The sequence below is a fragment of the Diceros bicornis genome, chromosome 13, assembly GCF_020826845.1.
Source record: "Diceros bicornis minor isolate mBicDic1 chromosome 13, mDicBic1.mat.cur, whole genome shotgun sequence".
Classification (NCBI taxonomy): domain Eukaryota; kingdom Metazoa; phylum Chordata; class Mammalia; order Perissodactyla; family Rhinocerotidae; genus Diceros; species Diceros bicornis.
In genome coordinates, this window is record NC_080752.1 from 14,761,219 (window position 1) to 14,780,060 (window position 18,842).

General features: G+C 38.2%; 1 protein-coding gene across 10 annotated transcripts in view; it reads right to left on the reverse strand.

Annotated features, from left to right (window-relative positions):
• Positions 1–526: 526 nt before the first annotated feature.
• The window catches only part of TUT4 (terminal uridylyl transferase 4), a 95,777-nt gene continuing 77,461 nt past the window's right edge, over positions 527–18,842 (reverse strand). Inside the window, exons 23-28 of one of the 10 annotated variants that reach the window (XM_058552409.1) lie at positions 13,906–14,021; positions 12,748–12,971; positions 11,860–11,960; positions 8,028–8,475; positions 2,883–3,041; positions 527–1,176 (exon numbers count right to left, since the gene is read on the reverse strand). In XM_058552409.1, coding sequence (XP_058408392.1) covers positions 1,088–1,176; positions 2,883–3,041; positions 8,028–8,475; positions 11,860–11,960; positions 12,748–12,971; positions 13,906–14,021 — 1,137 coding nt within the window. In that variant the 3' untranslated portion in view covers positions 527–1,087. Of the gene's footprint in view, positions 1,266–2,882; positions 3,042–8,027; positions 8,476–11,859; positions 11,961–12,747; positions 12,972–13,905; positions 14,022–18,842 lie in introns of those variants that run through there. The other 9 variants (XM_058552403.1, XM_058552407.1, XM_058552401.1 and 6 more) reach the window with 9 other exon arrangements.

An 18,842-nucleotide genomic window follows, 5' to 3' on the forward strand; every position in this document is an offset into this window, starting at 1 on the left:
AAATGACCTCACCTCAATGTACAGAACCAACACAGCTAAAAAAATCTACCACCAACATAAGTTTGAATTCTAACTATAATCACCGACACAAGCATTACTGGTAAACACCATCCTGGCAAGTGTGCTTTCCAGGTAGTAGTACAGGACTCAGCATGGAAAATCTGGCACATACTACTTCCTTAGTAAATGAGAATTATCTTCCCTCCACTCTAATTGCCAGTATCAGTCTCAGTGGTTAAAAACTCTCCTTAAAATGATCTGTTTCCATTGTATATCCAACATGTGAGTGTGCTACCTTTGGAATTCAATTTATTGTTTTGCACCTGAGTTTTGTCAATGATAAAATGGAGATAGCATCTGCTTCTATCAACTTCATGTGGATGTTGTGAAGAGCCGATAAAGGACATGACAAGATCCTTGGATCTCTAAAACTAAGTCTGTGGTAGAATACTATATTCACTGAGAGTAAAACAAATCTCTGAATTGTTACATTTTATTTCCATCATCTAAACAACCAGATGAATTAACCAAATTTGACTCTTATCAAAAAGATTTATTAACTTAAAATAGAATTACTTCAAATACAGACAAAAGCAACTTTCTGTTCAAGTTTGAATATTTTCAATATACAAGAATGTAGAAGAAAAAATTCTGAATCTTCATGTTGTAGTTTTATTTTATTTTTTTTACCTTTTAAAAAGTTTTTGGCACTACAAGGTTCTGTAAAGAATAGAAGTGACAAATTTAAAACACATGAAAGTCTTTCCTAATTCTTAAGAACAATATATATAAAGTCTGAAGCAACCAAAGTATGAATACAGCTAATAGAAAATAAAGAATGTAATTTTTAAAATTCTCTCTTTTTACAATTCATCAAGATTAAACAAAACATAAAATTCCCTTAAAAATAGGGTAATAAAATAGATGAAATTTGTATCACTCAATTTGGTGATACTAGTAAAAACTATAGTTCATATTTATATACAAATAATACAGTCTTTAAAAACAGTCTTAGGATTTAAATAAGCTATCTAAACGTGTTAAAATTTTAAATCAGGACCTGATTTGTTTTGCTTTCCATTAAATGTCACTTTTTCTGCTGAATGTAACTGACATTGAGGTACGGATACCCTTGAGACAGGAGGATTGGCTGGTTGCTGTGCATCGGTAGACCAGCTGAAAGAAAATGGACTCGCATTACTCCGACACGTTTCCTCTTGGTGGGTGGGGACAACGCTCTCTACACCGACGGGTGGCACATCTGTCTGTTGGACACAACACAGACAGGAAACTGAAAGTCTTGTGCCTATTTATCTGATAACCCCTTAGAATTAACCTGTAGCTAGTTCTCTTTTTTTCTATTTATGTAGTAAAGAGGAGATGAAGCATATCAAAACATTTGAGAGAGGTGAGGAGGAGGGAAGGAAAAAGTGGGTAAAGAGGGAAGACAAAAGAAAAATGGAGGGGAGGAATTAAGGGGAACAAACCCACCAGGGAGGAACTTCAGACTCTCCCCATCTGAAAGGGCTTATATGACCAACAATAACTTCCCTCAACCCTAATTCTTCACTCAGAAAACGAAACCAGCCACAATCTAATCTGCCACTTTATAATACAGGGATGACCCAGCAGTACATAAATAGTTTAGGAAAGCTTAAATGTATCAAGCCTGAGACTCATACATATCCCAGGCTTCCTCTTAAAGTTATCATTTCATTTAGTCAACATTTCCTGAGTGCCTTTCTTTTTTCTTGTTTTTTTTTGAAGAGGATTGGCCCTGTGCTAACATCTGTTGCCAATCTTCCTTTTTTTTTCTTTTTTCTTTCCAAAGCCCCAGTACATAGTTGTGTGTCATAGTTGTAGAGTTGTAGCTCTTCCATATGGGATGCTGCCTCAGCATGGCTTGATGAGCGGTGAGTAGGTCCGCACCCAGGATCCGAACTGGTGAACCCCAGGGCTGCCAAAGCGGAACATTGCGAACTTAACCGCTACACCACCAGGCCGGCCCCCTGAGTGCCTTTCTTTTACCTTCTTGAACTCATAGGTTAACCAAGAGCTGAAGGCCAGACTCAGACATTCCCTATTAGAATTGAGATACCTTTAAGGCAAGTAAGCTAGATAAAATGCTGCAAGTTCCTTGGAATTCTCCTTAGTAATATTCATTACTTAGATCAAAGTCATTATTGGTACATCAGCACCAACAGAATATAATAAATTCTAATGTCATTCAAGTCTTAGTTTTACTAAACAAATTTGACTATGTCACTACTGGACTCAAAAACTTCTCTTAGATCCCTACTGCTTACTAAACTGAGTCCAAACTCCTTCATACTATGGCCTCAGCCTGCTTTCTCTAGTCTCATCACCTAAACATCTTGCCCTAAATTTACCTCATCCTCTAATCCTATTATTTTCTCTCCTTTTCTCTTTTCTCCTCATTATGCCAAGCAAAATTCAGTGACTTTGCATATATTATTCCCTCAGCTTAGAACATTCCTCCCCTAATCTCTAGGGAAAAAAATCCTATCTCTTTCAAGATCTATTTCAAATGTCAAAATCTTGTGTGATTTGATCCCTGGTGACCATATCCTCCTTTCTCTGCTAGGGCAACATTACCTGATTCCTCTATGCTCCCATTCTTATCTATTTTACGTGTCTGGCTCTCCTAATAAAATATGCATTAAATGTGGTGGTTTTATTTAATTCTTGCTTAAGCAATAAGCACCTAGCACCGTCTGACACTCTCTCAATAAAAGCATGCTCTCTCAATAAAAGTTTACTGAATGCATGAACGTTCACTCCCAGATCCTGGCCTTCACAACGGCTCCTTGTCCCAGAACAAAACCCACCCAGCCTGTTAACAAATTTGTAAGCAATGGTACCTTGAGTATAGAAAGGTTTGTTGGGCTGAAATCTGGCATTTCCCTGATGCATGAAGTTCTGATGCAAACCATAAGGCCACGAAGCTGGGACAAGAGGGAAATGGGGACGTGGTGGATGTTCCCAAGGAATTGGAGGATTTAGTCCTGGAAAGCCTGGCTCTGCATTTCAACAAGAAAGGAAAGACACATTTTAAAACATCAGTTAGTTCATTCAAATATTCCTTCACTCCACAAAGATTTACTGAGTACCTACCACTGGCCAAGAACTATGCTAAATCAGAGGATACCAAAAAAATTTTTTTAAAGAATCGAACACTGTAATTGTGCTCAAATTATTCATAAAGGAGACACATAAGAAGACATACACAATAATTTTGTAATTACTATAACAGATCAGTGGAAGTTGTCCTAAAGCGGAGGCTCACCCAGTTGTCAAGAATAGAGAAAGTTTTCCTAAGATGACTGACTAAATCGGGTTTAAAGAACAAGGAACAAGTCAGTCAGGCAAAACAAGTCAAGAGGGCATTTTAGACAGAAGGAATAGCATGTACAAAAGCCAGGAGGCAGGAAAGTACGGCAAGTTTGGGAAACTGCAAAACAACTGGCAATATAGAAATAGGGTGTGAGGGCTGGCTCCGTGGCTTAGCGGTTAAGTGTGCATGCGCCCCTACTGGCGGCCCGGGTTCGGATCCCAGGAGCGCACTGACGCACCGCTTGTCAGGCCATGCTGAGGCGGCGTCCCACATACAGCAACTAGAAGGATGTGCAACTATGACATACAACTATCTACTGGGGCTTTGGGGAGAAAAAGGGAAAAAAAAGGAGGAGGATTGGCAATAGATGTTAGCTCAGGGCTGATCTTCCTCACACACACACACACACACACACACACAAAATACAGAAATAGGGTGTGAAGGCAGGAAGTGGTAAGAAAAAAGGCTGGATAGGTAGGTAGGATCTATATTTCAAAGAACCTTAGTACATCATTAAGGAGCTTACATTTTATCCTAAAGACAATGCCAACTATCCTAGAATCAATTATATCTTGGCCTGGACGGAGATCCTATTAGAAGCTGAGGCACTGTGGTATAATGGCTGAGAACTTGGGCTACGGAGCCAAACAGGTCTAAGTTCAAATCCCAGTTCCAAAAATTACTAAGGTTCAATTATGAATCTCAGGTTGTTGTGAGGATTAAATCAGATAACAAAAATAAAGTGGCTTGCAAGTTCTGGCATATAAGTAGGAACTCAAAAAATATGAGTCCTATTCTTTCTATGGCAAACCATCCCCACCAACCTACTTCCCTTTAAGATGTATCTTTAAGTACATCTTTCAAAGTGCAGTACCCCTTAAATCGTCAGGATCATTTTTAGTGGATTTTCTCATTCAGGGTCGCAATGTGGGAGGAAATAATCTGAAAAAACACTGCCCTTATTTACTAAACTTCCTAGCAGGAACTCAAATTAGGAGGTGTGTGATAGGCAGGAGCAGGGAGCAAGAAAACTAAATCCCATACTAGCCACATTCTTACAAGCTCAGCATTCCCAGGAGTTAACCAGGAAAACAAAGCAGCTGGTTCACCGCAAGTTCATAAACTCAAGTTACAACTAAGTGCTGAAGCTGAAGGGCTCAGAGTTTACAAAAATAAACGAGACTGGGTACACATATTGAGGTCCTGACCAATTGAGGAACGATGCTTTAACATAAAATGGTATTTTTTAGAGTATATTCCAATCTCCCTTGGCCATTTTTCAAAACCAAATATTTTCATAATACAAGTAATATAACCTCATTAAAGATAATTTCAAAAACAGGGAAAAAATTCACACAATCTCCTACTCTAATACAACCACTATTATCATTTTAATATATTCCCATCCAGTCCTTCCATTTTTAACATAATAGTAATTTTAGCTATAATATTAACTAGGAGTTGTACACTCATCCAAAAAATAATAAATATTTAGTGAGCAATAGTTTATTATATATTAATCAAATAATGTATCTACCACATATCAGGCACTACAGTGGACGCTAGGGAGACAATGACAGACAAGAAACAATTCATAGCCTCTAGAAGTTGGGTCTAATGGGTTATGCAGACAAGTAAACAGGTAATTCCAACACAGTAAGACAAGTGTTATGATATGGATATTAAGGAAACATGGAGGAGAGAATGAATACCTAATACAATTGGAGGAATCAACAAGAGTTAAAGGCTTTCTGAAGAAAGTGATCTAATTTTAAAAATGGAGGATGAGTGAGTTAGCTAAGTTTTGGAGCAAAGCAGAAGGAGGTGAGAGTGGGCAGGAGAGGTAATGGAGAGGACATTCCAGGCAGAGGGAACAACTTAGGTAAACAATCAGGGATAACGGACAGTACGGCATGTTTGTGGGATGCTAATTAGTTCATCAAGGCTGAAACAGAGATCAACTAGAGGTGGGGAAAAGGAGGACCTTAAATTGCAAAAACTGAGCCGATATACCGAAGGGCACACACAAGGTCTGTCTTCATGGTTATGTAACTCAGTGACTATCATGGTGCATGTCATGGCATATTCATACACAATAAACATTTGTTGAATGAGAGAAGCAGAGACCACATTAGAATGGCCATGTATGCCATATATTCTTTGATCTTGGAAATCTAAATGAGTTCCCACATTCTGGCATTTCTCCTCAACAAAATACATTATCTTTATTGTTCCAAAAGAGGTCAGAGATACCTCCTCCATCAAATAGCATACTTTCGTTTAAAATTATCACTAAAATTCTTTTGAAAATTGATAAAGGGAAAGAATCAAACTTTTAGTTTACATTTCCTATATAAACTATATTTCAGGATAACCAAGTAGTTAATAAGGAAAAGTTCTTCTTTATAAAAGAATCACAAATAATAAACAGGAAATCATCATTTTATAATCCCTAGTGAAATAATGGATATCAGCAATAATGATCAATGGTGGCTAACACTATTATGCAAAAATTAATGAGGAACTTTATAATGGATAGAACAGGCTGACATCACCTAACTCATTGATCAATCTTAAGCGACTAAAAGAAGAACAACTAGACAGTAAGTTCCCCCTGAAGTGAGAGAACAGCAAACATACAGGACCAATCAAGAAGCAAGATTCTTGCCAACAGGAAAAATCTGAATCTAATCTAGCCCCTGGACCTAACTGCCAGTTTAGAGGAAATATAGGGACAGAGGCATGTGTTAAAAGATGCTACAAAGATATAATCAGCCATGACCAGAATGTTTCTTCAATAAATAGTTACTATCAGGGAAAAGACAGTGAGGGGGAACTGTTATAAATTAGAGGAGACTTCAGAGATATAACAAACACATACAATGTATGGGTTTTGTTTGAATCTTGATTCAAATAAATCAACAAGAACAATAATTTTAGAGAAATAGGGAAAAATGATCCAGGACTGGGTATTAGATAATACTGGGTATGGTAATGGTATTGTGATTTTTTTAAGAGATACAAACCGAAGTTTATAAACAAATTTGATCCCATGTCTGAGATTTGATTAAATACGTGAGTCAAATTTTTTTTTTAAATGGGGTGAAGGGGTCAGATAAAAGAACAGCAAATACTGATAACTGTTAAAGCTGGGTAATGAGGGAAGCTCATTATTCTTTACTCTTGCCTTTTGTGTACATTTCAAAATTTCCATAAGAGTTTTTAAAATAAAAATAATCTCTAAAAATCTGGATATAAAACTAGATTTATGGCATATATTTCAACTATTTTTAAATATGCAAATATAAAAAAAAAGACTGGATGGTAATACACCAAAATATTACTTAGCAGTTATGTCTAGGAATTGAGATTATGGATGACATTCTTCTTTTTCAAATGTTCTATAATGAATTATATTACTTAGATCTCAGAAAAAACTACTATTTTTTAATGTTACGAAGTGCTACTAATATCTTTTTCTGGTTTTTTTTGGTGAGGAAGCTTGGCCCTGAGCTAACATCTGTTTCCAATCTTCCTCTTTTTGCTTGAGGAAGATCGTCCCTGAGCTAATATCTGTGCCAATCTTCCTCTATTTTGTACGTGGGATGCCGCAACAGCATGGCTTGATGAGCAGTGTGTAGGTCCACGTCTGAGATCCGAACCAGCGAGCCCCAGGCTGCCAAAGCAGAGCACACAAACTTAACCATTATGCCACCAGGCTGGCCCCTATCTTTTTATTTATTTTTTGTGTGTGTGAGGAAGATCAGCCCTGAGCTAACATCCGTGCTAATCCTCCTCTTTTTTGCTGAGGAAGATCAGCTCTGAGCTAACATCTATTGCCAATCCTTCTCTTTTTTTTTTTTTTTTTTGTCCCCGAAGCCCCAGTAGATAGTTGTACGCCATAGTTGCACATCCTTCTAGTTGCTGTATGTGGGACACGGCCTCAGCATGGCCAGAGAAGCAGTGCATCGGTGTGTGCCCGGGATCCAAACCCGGGCCGCCAGTAGCAGAGTGTGCGCACTTAACCGCTAAGCCACGAGGCCGGCCCCTATCTTTTTATTTTTAAAGAATTGCTCCTTACTGGGAGATAGAGTCTAGTGCAAGGAGGCAGAGGTTTTGAAGAAAGAAATTGGTTTAAATCTTGGATCTACTATGATTAATTATGATAGCATGATAGTTAAGTTACTTAACCCTTCAATTTCTTCAACTATAAAATAAGTGCTAGTAATATCTATACCAAGCAGGATTGTAATAATAAAATAACAACTAAAACATATATATTATTATATATCATATAATATATTAATATTAATAATTATAATATAGTATAATTAATTATAACAATACTTTAATAATATATAATATATATAAATTCACAACATCCCTGTGAGTTAGATGCTATTAATACTCCTATTTTACAGATGAAACCAATACACAAAGAGATTAAGCAACTGCCCAATGCCACATAATAAATGGCAGAGCCAGGATTCAAATCCAGGCAGTCTGAATCCACAGGCAATACTCTTTATTTTTACCTAATCCTATACTGCCCCTCCACAAATAGCACTTGCCATCCTTTCCTTACATTTATTTCCCCAGGTTCAACCAGTAACACCAATCACCCATCCTTTCTACAGACAGACAGATACAAAAGAAGAAAAGGAAAGGTTACCTGAATTCCCCACTGTACCATTGTTCACCAGGGAATTTGGAGCCACAGTACGAGGCCAGTGTCCATCATGAGACGAGCTAGGGATCGCCACAGGTCTGGCAGCAGGTTGTGCAAAGATGATGCTGGGATCATTCAGACCAATATTGCTGGGGGCACTGCCTGGTGCAGAGTGGATCACTGGGCCATGGATAGGCCAGGATGGGGCAGGGATCTGGAGGGGATGCATTGGCAACAATCCCATATTGTGCATGGGAGAATACTGAGCTGGTGGTGACTGAGGAAAGTTATACATAGGCATCTGGACTTGATGGGGAGGCTGGGCTCCCTGCTGAGGTGGGCCAAGTTTAGGCTGGGATGCTGGCTGGGATGGAGGTTGGGTAATGGCAGCTGACTGGGAAGAGTTCTGTGGAAACGGCTGGGGCTGAGGAGAATAAGATGGTGAATCAGACTGCAGAGAAAAAAAGATATATTTTAAAACTAATTTACAAACATCTTAATTTTATAAAAGCAGAGATTGTCAAAATACAAAATTATGGAGTTATTCCATTAGAACATTATAAACAGAATTCTATGATGTGCATAATAACAAATAATAGAACCTCATTTTACATGAAGGTAGAATTTTTCCCAAGGTCCTCAAACTCTCTTTCACATAGGTATTACTTCATAAACCTTTTTACTGTCAAAAGAAGAGAGAGCCCAGACATCATTCCCATCATGCAGAACCCAAATTTCCAATTGTAACTAGAAACTTACATCTAAATAACTCACAGTTGCTTTCATTCAGTCCCTCAACAAGAATTTAATGAGTGTTAATTATATACTGAGCATTATTGTAGGTATTAAAAATAAAATACTAAAACGTAGGCCCTCACGGAGCTTAAAGTTTATGGGGGAAAGGAGGAGGAGCAGATGAAGATTACATAAGCAATCACAATAAAGTACAATGATTACTATGATAAAGAATGTGTAATGTATAGTGTACAGTCATGCGCCGCAGAATGACATTTCAGTCAACAATGAACTGCGTACACAACGGTGGTCCCATAAGATTAGTACTCTATAGCCTAGGGGTGTAGTAGGCTACACCATCTACGTTTGTGTAAAGTACTATAGGAGAGGAAGAGAAATGTTCCTCTACCCTTCTAGGTTCTTCTGGCTGGTCTAAAAGATTAAACTGACATGAGACCCATTAACAGGAGAAAAAGAAACAAAGGTTTAATAACATGTATACATGGGAGAAACCTAGGAAAACCGAGTAACTCGCCAAAATGGCCAAAGCCCTCACCTTAAATACCATCCTCAGCTAAAGACACAAGAATATGCTGGGGGTGGGGAGAGTCAGGGACTTCAAACGGAAGGAAGGCAATTCACAGGTAGGTGAAAAGGAGCAACATTTGGAAAACAAATATTTGGTCACACAGAAATAGAGATCACAGAGGGAAGCGCAACAAACAGGCTTTTCTAGGTTCCTCCCTGTCTACCACCTAGTTCATGTTATGCTAGGATGATAGCTCACTTCCTGAGATAGATGTTTTTTGTTTTTTTTTAATAATTTTTTTTTATTTGTTTATTTTTTCCCCCAAAGCCCCAGTAGATAGTTGTATGTCATAGTTGCACATCCTTCCAGTTGCCGTATGTGGGACGCGGCCTCAGCATGTCCAGAGAAGCGGTGCGCTGGTGCGCACCCGGGATCCTAACCCCGGACGCCAGCAGTGGAGCGCGCGCACCCAACCGCTAAGCCACAGGGCCGGCCCAAGATAGGTGTTTTTAATCTGAATTCTTGGGCCGGCCCTGTGGCTTAGCGGTTAAGTGCGTGCTCTCTGATGCTGGCGGCCCGGGTTCGGATCCCGGGCGCACACCGACGCACCGCGTCTCCGGCCACGCTGAGGCCGTGTCCCACATACGGCAACTGGAAGGCTGTGCAATTATGACATACAACTATCTACTGGGGCTTTGGGGGGAAAATAAATAAATAAATCTTTAATCTGAATTCTTTCAGGCAGTTAAGGGAGAAGTAACAAGAAAAACTGGGAGTCTTTTGTTTCTTAAAAATAATCAGTCTAAAATAATCCTCATGTTAAAGAGATACACATTTTGGGGTGGCAAATTTTGTTCCCCTTCAGGACACTCTATGATGTTTGCACAATGATGAAGCCACCTAACAACACACTCCTCAGGATCCCCATGTTAAGTGCCACATGACTGTATAATGATATCCCAGAGCAGGAATACCTAAATCCACGTGAGGCAAAGAGGGAACATAAGATGAAAGAAAGTGGAAATCAAGGAAAGCTTCCCAGAGGAAGTGACCTTCAAGCTGAGACTCAAGGGTAAACAGAAACCAGTCTGATAAAAGAGGGTAGGAATAAGGGGAAGGGAAGAGTGTTTCAGGCAGAGGGGAAAACATGATTGAAGGTCTAAAGGAACGAAAACACATGCCTTTTTTTTTTTTTTGGTGAAGAAGATTAGCCCTGAGCTAATATCTGATACCAGTCTTCCTCTTTTTGCTGAGGAAGATTGGCCCTGGGCCAACAACCGTGCCCATCTTCCTCCACTTTATATGGGACGCCGCCACAGCACAGCTTAACAAGTGGTGCATCGGTGAGTGTCCGGGATCCAAACCTGCGAACCCCGGGCCACCGAAGCACAGCACGGCACACTTAACCACTGAGCCACCTGGCTGGCTCATGTGGGTAATTTTTTAATAAATCAAAATAACAAAATGTTAAGAACTGTTTAAGCCTGGTAGTAGTATACAGATGTTTATTATTTTCTATACTTTTTCATTATTTTTAAATTATTTTATAATAAGAAACAGGAAGAAAGAATGCATATATAGCACATACCACTCACCAAATGTTAGCTAGGATTATTGTTGTTATATAACATTTATGAAAATGTCAAGCCCAAAGTAGGTATTCAAATATTTGGGGTGGGGTTAGTGGGCTCCTAAATGTTTTTCTAAGACGTTCCTACTACTGCTCTTCAAATGCTTGAAGAATTTTTTCTAAAACACAGATCACATCAGATATAGCATGTTTAATAGTTATAACAGCTTTGAAACTACATAGACCTGGGTTGCAACCTTTTAATTTCTCTTATTCTCAGCTTCCCAATTTGTAAGGTTTGATCATACTAATACCTACCTCTTCACATGGCCACTCAAAGGATTAAGTTTGATAATAAGTGTGAAGCACTAACACAGCGTCAGGTTTACAGCAAGCCTTCAATTAGTATTGAATTAATTAAGAAGTGCAAGGTGAGTACAGATTTAGACAAACGTTAAGAGCAACTCAGCAAAATTAATATGAAACTTGTGAATTGGAATTCTAATTTGATACTCTTTTACAGGGTATATTTCACTAGGTATCCATGTCAGCTATGAGAAGACACACAAAAGTTTCAAGCAAGTGAAATACTATGCACATAACTGTCTTAACAGTACTAAACCCCAAACACATTTCAATTTTTGTCTCTATTTTTATTAAAAATGGTACTGATAAATTCCACTAGGCAAAGCCTAAAACCTCAAGGTCATTACCCTATTTTAATCCAACCAACAACCTTATTAGGTAATTGTTATCTTATTTTACACATAAAGGAGGAGGCTCACTGAAGTTAAGTGGCTTGCCCATAGATATAAACCCAGATCTACATTACTCCAAAAGCAATGCTCATTCTACCTCATGTGCCTAGCAAGGGCACCTCTATAAAGCAGTGTGTAATCTGGAAGATTGCATTTGCCAGTCTCAAAGATCAACCCTATCACCCGCCAAAGAGAGTGCTATCTTCCTGCCAAGACTAACCCATTTGCAGGCAGAGGACTTACACATTCTGAGGACTGTCTAGTCCTTATGGACTGATCGCCCTGCTGCTGGGTTGAACCAGCCACTTGTTGGGCATTTACAAGGTTGCGGACCAGCTGGGCTGCTAAGAGAAGACATCAGAAAGAAAATCAACAGATAAAGAAAATAGCAGAGAAATGACAATCAATAAACGCCTTTTTTCTGTAAAAGAGTCTCAAATCTCTGAGATTTTATAACTTGGACTTTTAAACTATGATTATAGTGAAGGACTTGTAACAACTAATTTTTTTTTAAAGCCATTTTTCAATCCTGCAGATCATTAAAAAAATACACTGGTCCTGGATACAAGAACAAATCTCAAACTGCCTTTCTAAAGGAGAAAATATATTTAAGAAAATATCTTCTGCAATAAAAATTTGAGTAACTGGAGATCATCACTTCTAAAATATTCTATTTTTTTCTTTCAATAAACTCTCATTTGGGTTTCTAATTCTTAAAATTCCTTATGAAATATAACAGGAACAGATTTCCCTCTCTCATAACATCAGTGAAAAGAGATAAAATTTCTCCTATATATTCCCAGAAAAAAAAACCTCTTGTTAACTTTTGGGAAAAAAAAGTTAACTTCTGTTAACTTTTGATAGTGAGAGAAATAAACAGTGTGACTCAAAGGCGAAGAATATTTGGAGTCGCTTGAATACAACAGACTGCTAAGACCTTGATAGTGAACATTATCCAAGTTACTGTTCAAACTAAAAGCCTGTCTGTCTAAATTTTATCTCTTTAAGAAATTATGAGGTCCAAAATCATACGGCCAGGTTTGGAATAGAGAGGAATCAGGATCCTTAGAATGACATCAACATAAATGACTTTTTTCCTACCAGAATCTATTTTTGGCCTTTTCTATTTACCTGCCACACTGCTATTCCTCTGACGGGCCAGCTTGACTTCCGGGCATTCCCTTCGTACATGTCCTGCATCTCCACATATAAAACATCTGAGGTCTCTGGGGTCTCTAAAGTCTCGAGTGTCGTGGACGTCTCGGGGGTCAAGAAGGTCTCGGGAGTCTTTCTCCTCTTCATTCCCTTCCTTCTCTTCTTCACTGTCTTTCTTCTTTAGTCTAAACAGTAAACTGCTGATACCAATAATGTGGGGCTAGGGACTTGTAAACTGAGTCACAGAATAAACTAAACTATACAACAGTCTCACAATAAAGTGACTAACATGCCCATTGTTTCATGCATCTTTTTGAAGGCAAAGGAACTCATATTTATAGCACACCTACTCATATGGCAAAAACTGGGTACTCTAGTAGTTTTATAATACAACATTAAATTTAAAAAAAATTTTAGTATCAAATTTTAATCTTGTAACAATTCTTAGAGGTTGGTATTTATCATCTCCGTTTTACAGAGGAAGAAACTGAGGCTTAGTCAGTGTCTTGCCTAAATTTAACACTGCTCAGTAAAGAGCAGTGATGGAAACTAGGAGTTTGTTCTGTCTAAAGAGTTCTAAGCTCTTTATATTAGGCAAGATTTGATGACTAAAGAAGGGATTTTCCTGGTCTATTAAAACATAGTATATAGAATACAGGAAAGTACAAGTCATAGACATATTTTCAGGGGTTACATAGGATATATACTCCTCAAGGAATATATCACAAAGGTACATCTCACAGCATATACCTTCAAGATTCAGTTAATCATATTTTAATTACTGGTTTGCATGACTGTGAGGTCCTCAGCAAGAACCCCCCGTCTCGGTCATTATTTTTTCTTGGCTCCTAGCACAGTTCCTAGCACACAGTAGGCATCAATAAATGCTTCTTCAATTAGAAAAAAAAAACCCTGAGTGAATTAATGAATAAATGAACAAATGAACATTATGAGACACCACTGCATCACAAATAAATCTCACGGTATTACAAAATTCCACTCAAATATACATTTATCTAAGGTCCAATTTAAAGCCCTGAACTTTCTCACTAAAACGTATGCGAACATAATTATAGCTACAATTGGCCTCACATTTATCTTCCCTGTAATGTTGATACATAATCATTTGCCAACCTTCTCCTTTTAGGGCAGTCTTTCATGTAGTGGCCTATTTTTCCACACACACGGCAACATCGATCATTGGGAGCCAGTTCTCCATCTGTTAATACTCTGGAATCGAAGAAGTACTCCTAGGGAGAAAATACAACTTTACTAGAAAAAAATCACTATAAACTTCTGAATCCAAATAAAAAGGAGACCAAAATGCAAAAGTGGTTTAAAAAAGAAAAAAAGAAAGAAATATCAACAAATATTTCACTATAACTAAAACCATGATATGAAAATAAGATTCAGAATTATCATCATTAATATCACAGTTGCTAACATGTACTAACCACTTTACATGTGTTATTTTCTCATTCATTTGTAGCATCTTTGCATAATATTGCAATAAAATAGATACTATTTCATCCTCATTTTATGGATGAGGAAATTGAGGCTTAAAAGAGTTCAAGCCGTTTGCCCATAGTAAAAAAGCTCATAAATAGCAGATAAAGCATTTAAAGCTAAGTCTGTCTGAATACAAAGCTCATGCCTTCTGCTACGCCAGGCTACCTCTGGAAAGGAATTATTCTCTTTACAAAAGAGCTCTATGTAAATAAAGCAATCTTCTGGTTTATACAAAATATGATTGTATTCGCATACAACATTTCAAGAACATACAACATGTATTATTATAAAGTAGGGTTTACCTAAAGAGAAGGTAGGGAACCAATAAGAAGCAAATCATTTTTCCAAATCTTAGAAGAACCAGGCTCATTTTTGCTTTATCTTAGCACCTTGTTTATCCTTCTAAGCTTTAGTTCAGGTTTGCACTTTCCAAAGACTAGTTTCTCCGAAAGTACCCCTATCTCTGGAAGCAAGAGAACGTGCCCACTTAGCTCTCTTCAAACCTATCTAAAGTCATGGATAAAAGTATAAGACATATATTCACTAGGATGGCTATAATAAAAAAAAACGACAACAGAGAATAACAAGTATTAGTGACGATGTGGAAAAACTGGAACCCACATATACTGCTGGTGGGAACATAAAATAGCGCAGCTGCTTTAGAAACCAGTTTGGCAGCTCCTCAGAAAGTTAAACACAGGGGGCCGGCCCCGTGGCCTAACGGTTAACTGCACACACTCCACTGCTGGCAGCCTGGGTTCGAATCCCGGGAGCACACCGAAGCACCACTTGTCAGGCCATGCTGTGGCGGCGTCCCATATAAAGTAGAGGAAGACGGGCACGGATGTTAGCCCAAGGCCAGTCTTCCTCTGCAAAAAGAGGAGGATCAGCATGGATGTTAGCTCAGAGCTGATCTTACCAAAAAAAAAAAGAGAGAGAGAGAAAGTTAAACACAAATCCGTCCAAATGACCCAGCAATTCCACTGTTGGGTATATACCCAAAAGAAACGAAAACATACATCCACACAAAAATTTCTACACAGATATTTCTACACAATATTTGTATAGAATATTGTATATTCTATACAAATATGTAATGCTACACAGCAGCATTACCCATAATAACCAAAAAGTAGAAAGCCAAATGTCCAACAACTGATGAATAGATAAATAAAATGTGATATATCCATACAATGAAATATTGTTCAACCAGAAAAAGGAATGAAGTACTGATATATGCTACAACATGAACAAACCCTGAAAACATTATAGTAAATGAAAGAAGCCAGTCACAAAGAGCTACATATTCTATGATTCCATTCTAATGGGGACAGGAGGTTTCCTTGAGAGAGGATGAAAATGTTCCAAAATTAGACTGTGGAATGGCTGCACAATCCTGTAAATATACTGGAAACCATTGAATTTCTCACTTTATATGGGTGAATTGTACAGTATGTGAATTGTATCTCAATAAAGCTGTTTTTTAAAAAAGTATAAGAGATATAATTCTTCACATTTACTATTAATGAAACCAATGTAGCTAATTAAAATTTTCATCATCATATTTTCTGCCAGGACAAAATGAAGCCCTTTCTCAATTCACTCAGTTGCTTAAGGCAGAAATCTAGGAATCATCCTGAACTTGTTCTCCTTCACCTATCACCTCTAATTAATCACCAAGCTGTATTCATTCTATTCCTGAGTATCTCTTTAATCCACTTTTCTCCATCCCACCACCCCAGTTAAGGTGGCCTAGACTTGGGGTCAGCAAATTTTTTCCATAAAGTGCCAGACAGTAAATATTTTAGGTGTTGTGGCAGAATTGAAGACATTATGTAGGTACTTATATAACAAGAAAGAAAGCAAATTTCCACAAAATTTTTATTAAAGAATTTAAAAAATACTACTACTAATAATTGAGTATAATGTTTTGTAATATAAGTTTACTAATTAGAAGAGTGCAATTCTTTCTGGAGGAGACATGTTGCTTAATTGGGGCTCAATGTTAGTATTTCCTATCATTAAAATTGATGGCAGGGCCGGCCCAGTGGCACAAGCAGTTAAGTGCGTGCTCTGCTTTGGCGGCCCGGGGTTCGCAGGTTCGGATCCCCGGCGCACACCAATGTGCCACTTGTCAAGCCATGCTGTGGTGGCGTCCCATATAAAGTAGAGGAAGGTGGGCACGGATGTTAGCCCAGGGCCAATCTTCCTCAGCAAAAAAAGAGGAGGATTGGCATCAGATGTTAGCTCAGGGCTGATCTTCCTCACAAAAAAAAAAAAAAAAAGAAAAAATTGATGGCAAATGTTCATCTGTTAATGCTAATCTGCAATTACATTTAATGTATTTCATCTTTGAAAATGTTTTTCACAGATGAAGAGGTTGAAGATTCAAGGTAAAGAGAATAACAAATGGATCTAGAGTGCATATAGAAGGACTAGTCTCTGCTAAAGAAGAGATATCTTCAGATGCAGGCAGACTTGTAGATCTGGTAGCAGAATGCTAAAGCAATATTTATCTGATACCATTTTTGTCTCAGAGGGAAAATATCTAAGAGTGAGAAGGGCAGAGGTGAAAGGTGGGACAAAGCGCAATAGTATTAAATTTTGAGTAACAAATAAAATCTGAAATAGTTCTTATTTGAATGGGAGATATAGGTAACTAAAGAAATGTAATAAGAATGTCAGATAGTACTGAAAGTCCAGTTGAGGTTGATGAACATTAATTTATAGTTTTACTATATAAATAAAACTAGCTAGCTTTATGACTTTTTTCCACTTGTGCTTTGCCACCCAAGCATAGACAGATGGTAGATAGCTGAATTCATGTAAGGTTGAACACATAAGAGTACAAAAGAAGGACAACAGTGCAAAAGAATTTAAAGTATATGCCAGGGAATCTAAGTTAAATGGGGAGAAAGATAAAGCCAGAAGATAGCTGATATATTTGGAGAAAATGGGTCAATATATCAGAGGACCTAATGATGTAGAAGTATAGTTGAACTGGGAATATCTGAGTGAGCAAGAAAGGTGAAAAAATAAAAAATATACTTGTCTTCATTTTCATTAGAGTCTAAGGGAATGAAACACATCTATTTTCCCACTACAGGCATACCTCATTATATTGCGTTTCACTTTACTGCACTTCACAAATATTACATTTTTTTACAAATTGAAGGTTTGTGGTAACCCTGTGTCAAGCAAGTCTATTGATCCCATTTTTCGAACAGCATTTGCCCACTTCTTGTCTCTGTGTCACTTTTTGGCAATGCTCACATTTCAAACTTTTTCATTATTATTATTATATTTGTTATGGTGATCTGTGATCAGTGATCTTTAATGGTGCTACTGTAAATGTTTTGGGGTGCGATGAGCCGCACCCATATAAGACTTAGCTTAATTGATAAAGGTGTGTGTTCTGACTGTTCCAACCATGGGCTCTTCTCCCGCCTCCCTCCCTCTCATCGGGCCTTCCTATTCCGAGACACAACAATATTAAAATTAGGCCAACTAATAACCCTACGATGGCCTCTAAGTGTTCAAGTGAAAGAAACAGTCGCACACCTCTCACTATAAATCAAAAGCTAGAAATGATTAAGCTTAGCGAGGAAGGAATGCAAAAGCCAAGATAGGCGGAGAGCTAGGCTTCTTGCGCCAAACAGTTAACCAAATTATGAACGCAAAGGAAAAGTTCTTTTTTTTTTTTTTTTCTTTTTGTGAGGAAGATCAGCCCTGAGCTAATATCCGTGCCAATCTTCCTCCACTTTATGTGGGACACCGCCACAGCATGGCCTGACGAGCGGTGCATCTGTGTGCGCCAAGGACCCGAACCCGGGCCGCCAGCAGCAGAGCGCACGCACTTAACTGCTACGCCACGGGGTTGGCCCAGGAAAAGTTCTTGAAGGAAATTACAAGTGCTACTCCAGTGAACACACGAATGAGAAGAAAGTGAAATAGTCTTATTTCTGATACAGAGAAAGCTGTAGTGATCTGGACAGAAGATCAAACCAGTCACCACATTCTCTTAACCTAAAGCCTAATCCAGAACAAGGCCCTAACTCTCTTCAATTCTATGAAGGCTGAGAGAGGCGAGGAAGCTGCAGAAGAAAAGTCTGAAGCTAGCGGAAGTTGGTTCATGAGGTTTAAGGAAAGAAGCTGTCTCCATAACATAAAAGTGCAAAGTGAAGCAGCAGGTGCTGATGTAGAAGCTGCAGCATGTCACCCAGAAGATCTAGCTAAAATAATCAATGAAGGTGGCTACACTAAACAACAGATTTTCAATGCGGACACAACAGCCTCGTGTTGAGAGAAGATGCCATTTAGGACTTCCATAGCTAGAGAGGAGAAGTCATTGCCTACCTTCAGAGGAGAGGCTGACTCGCTTGTTAGGGGCTAATGCAGCTGGTGACTTTAAGCTGAAGCCAATGCTCATTTACCATTCCGAAAAATCCTAGGGCCCTTAAGAATGATGCTAAAACTACTCTGCCTGTGCTCTAATAAATGGAACAACAAAACCTGGACATAACCTGTTTACAACATGGTTTACTGAATACTTTAAGCCCACT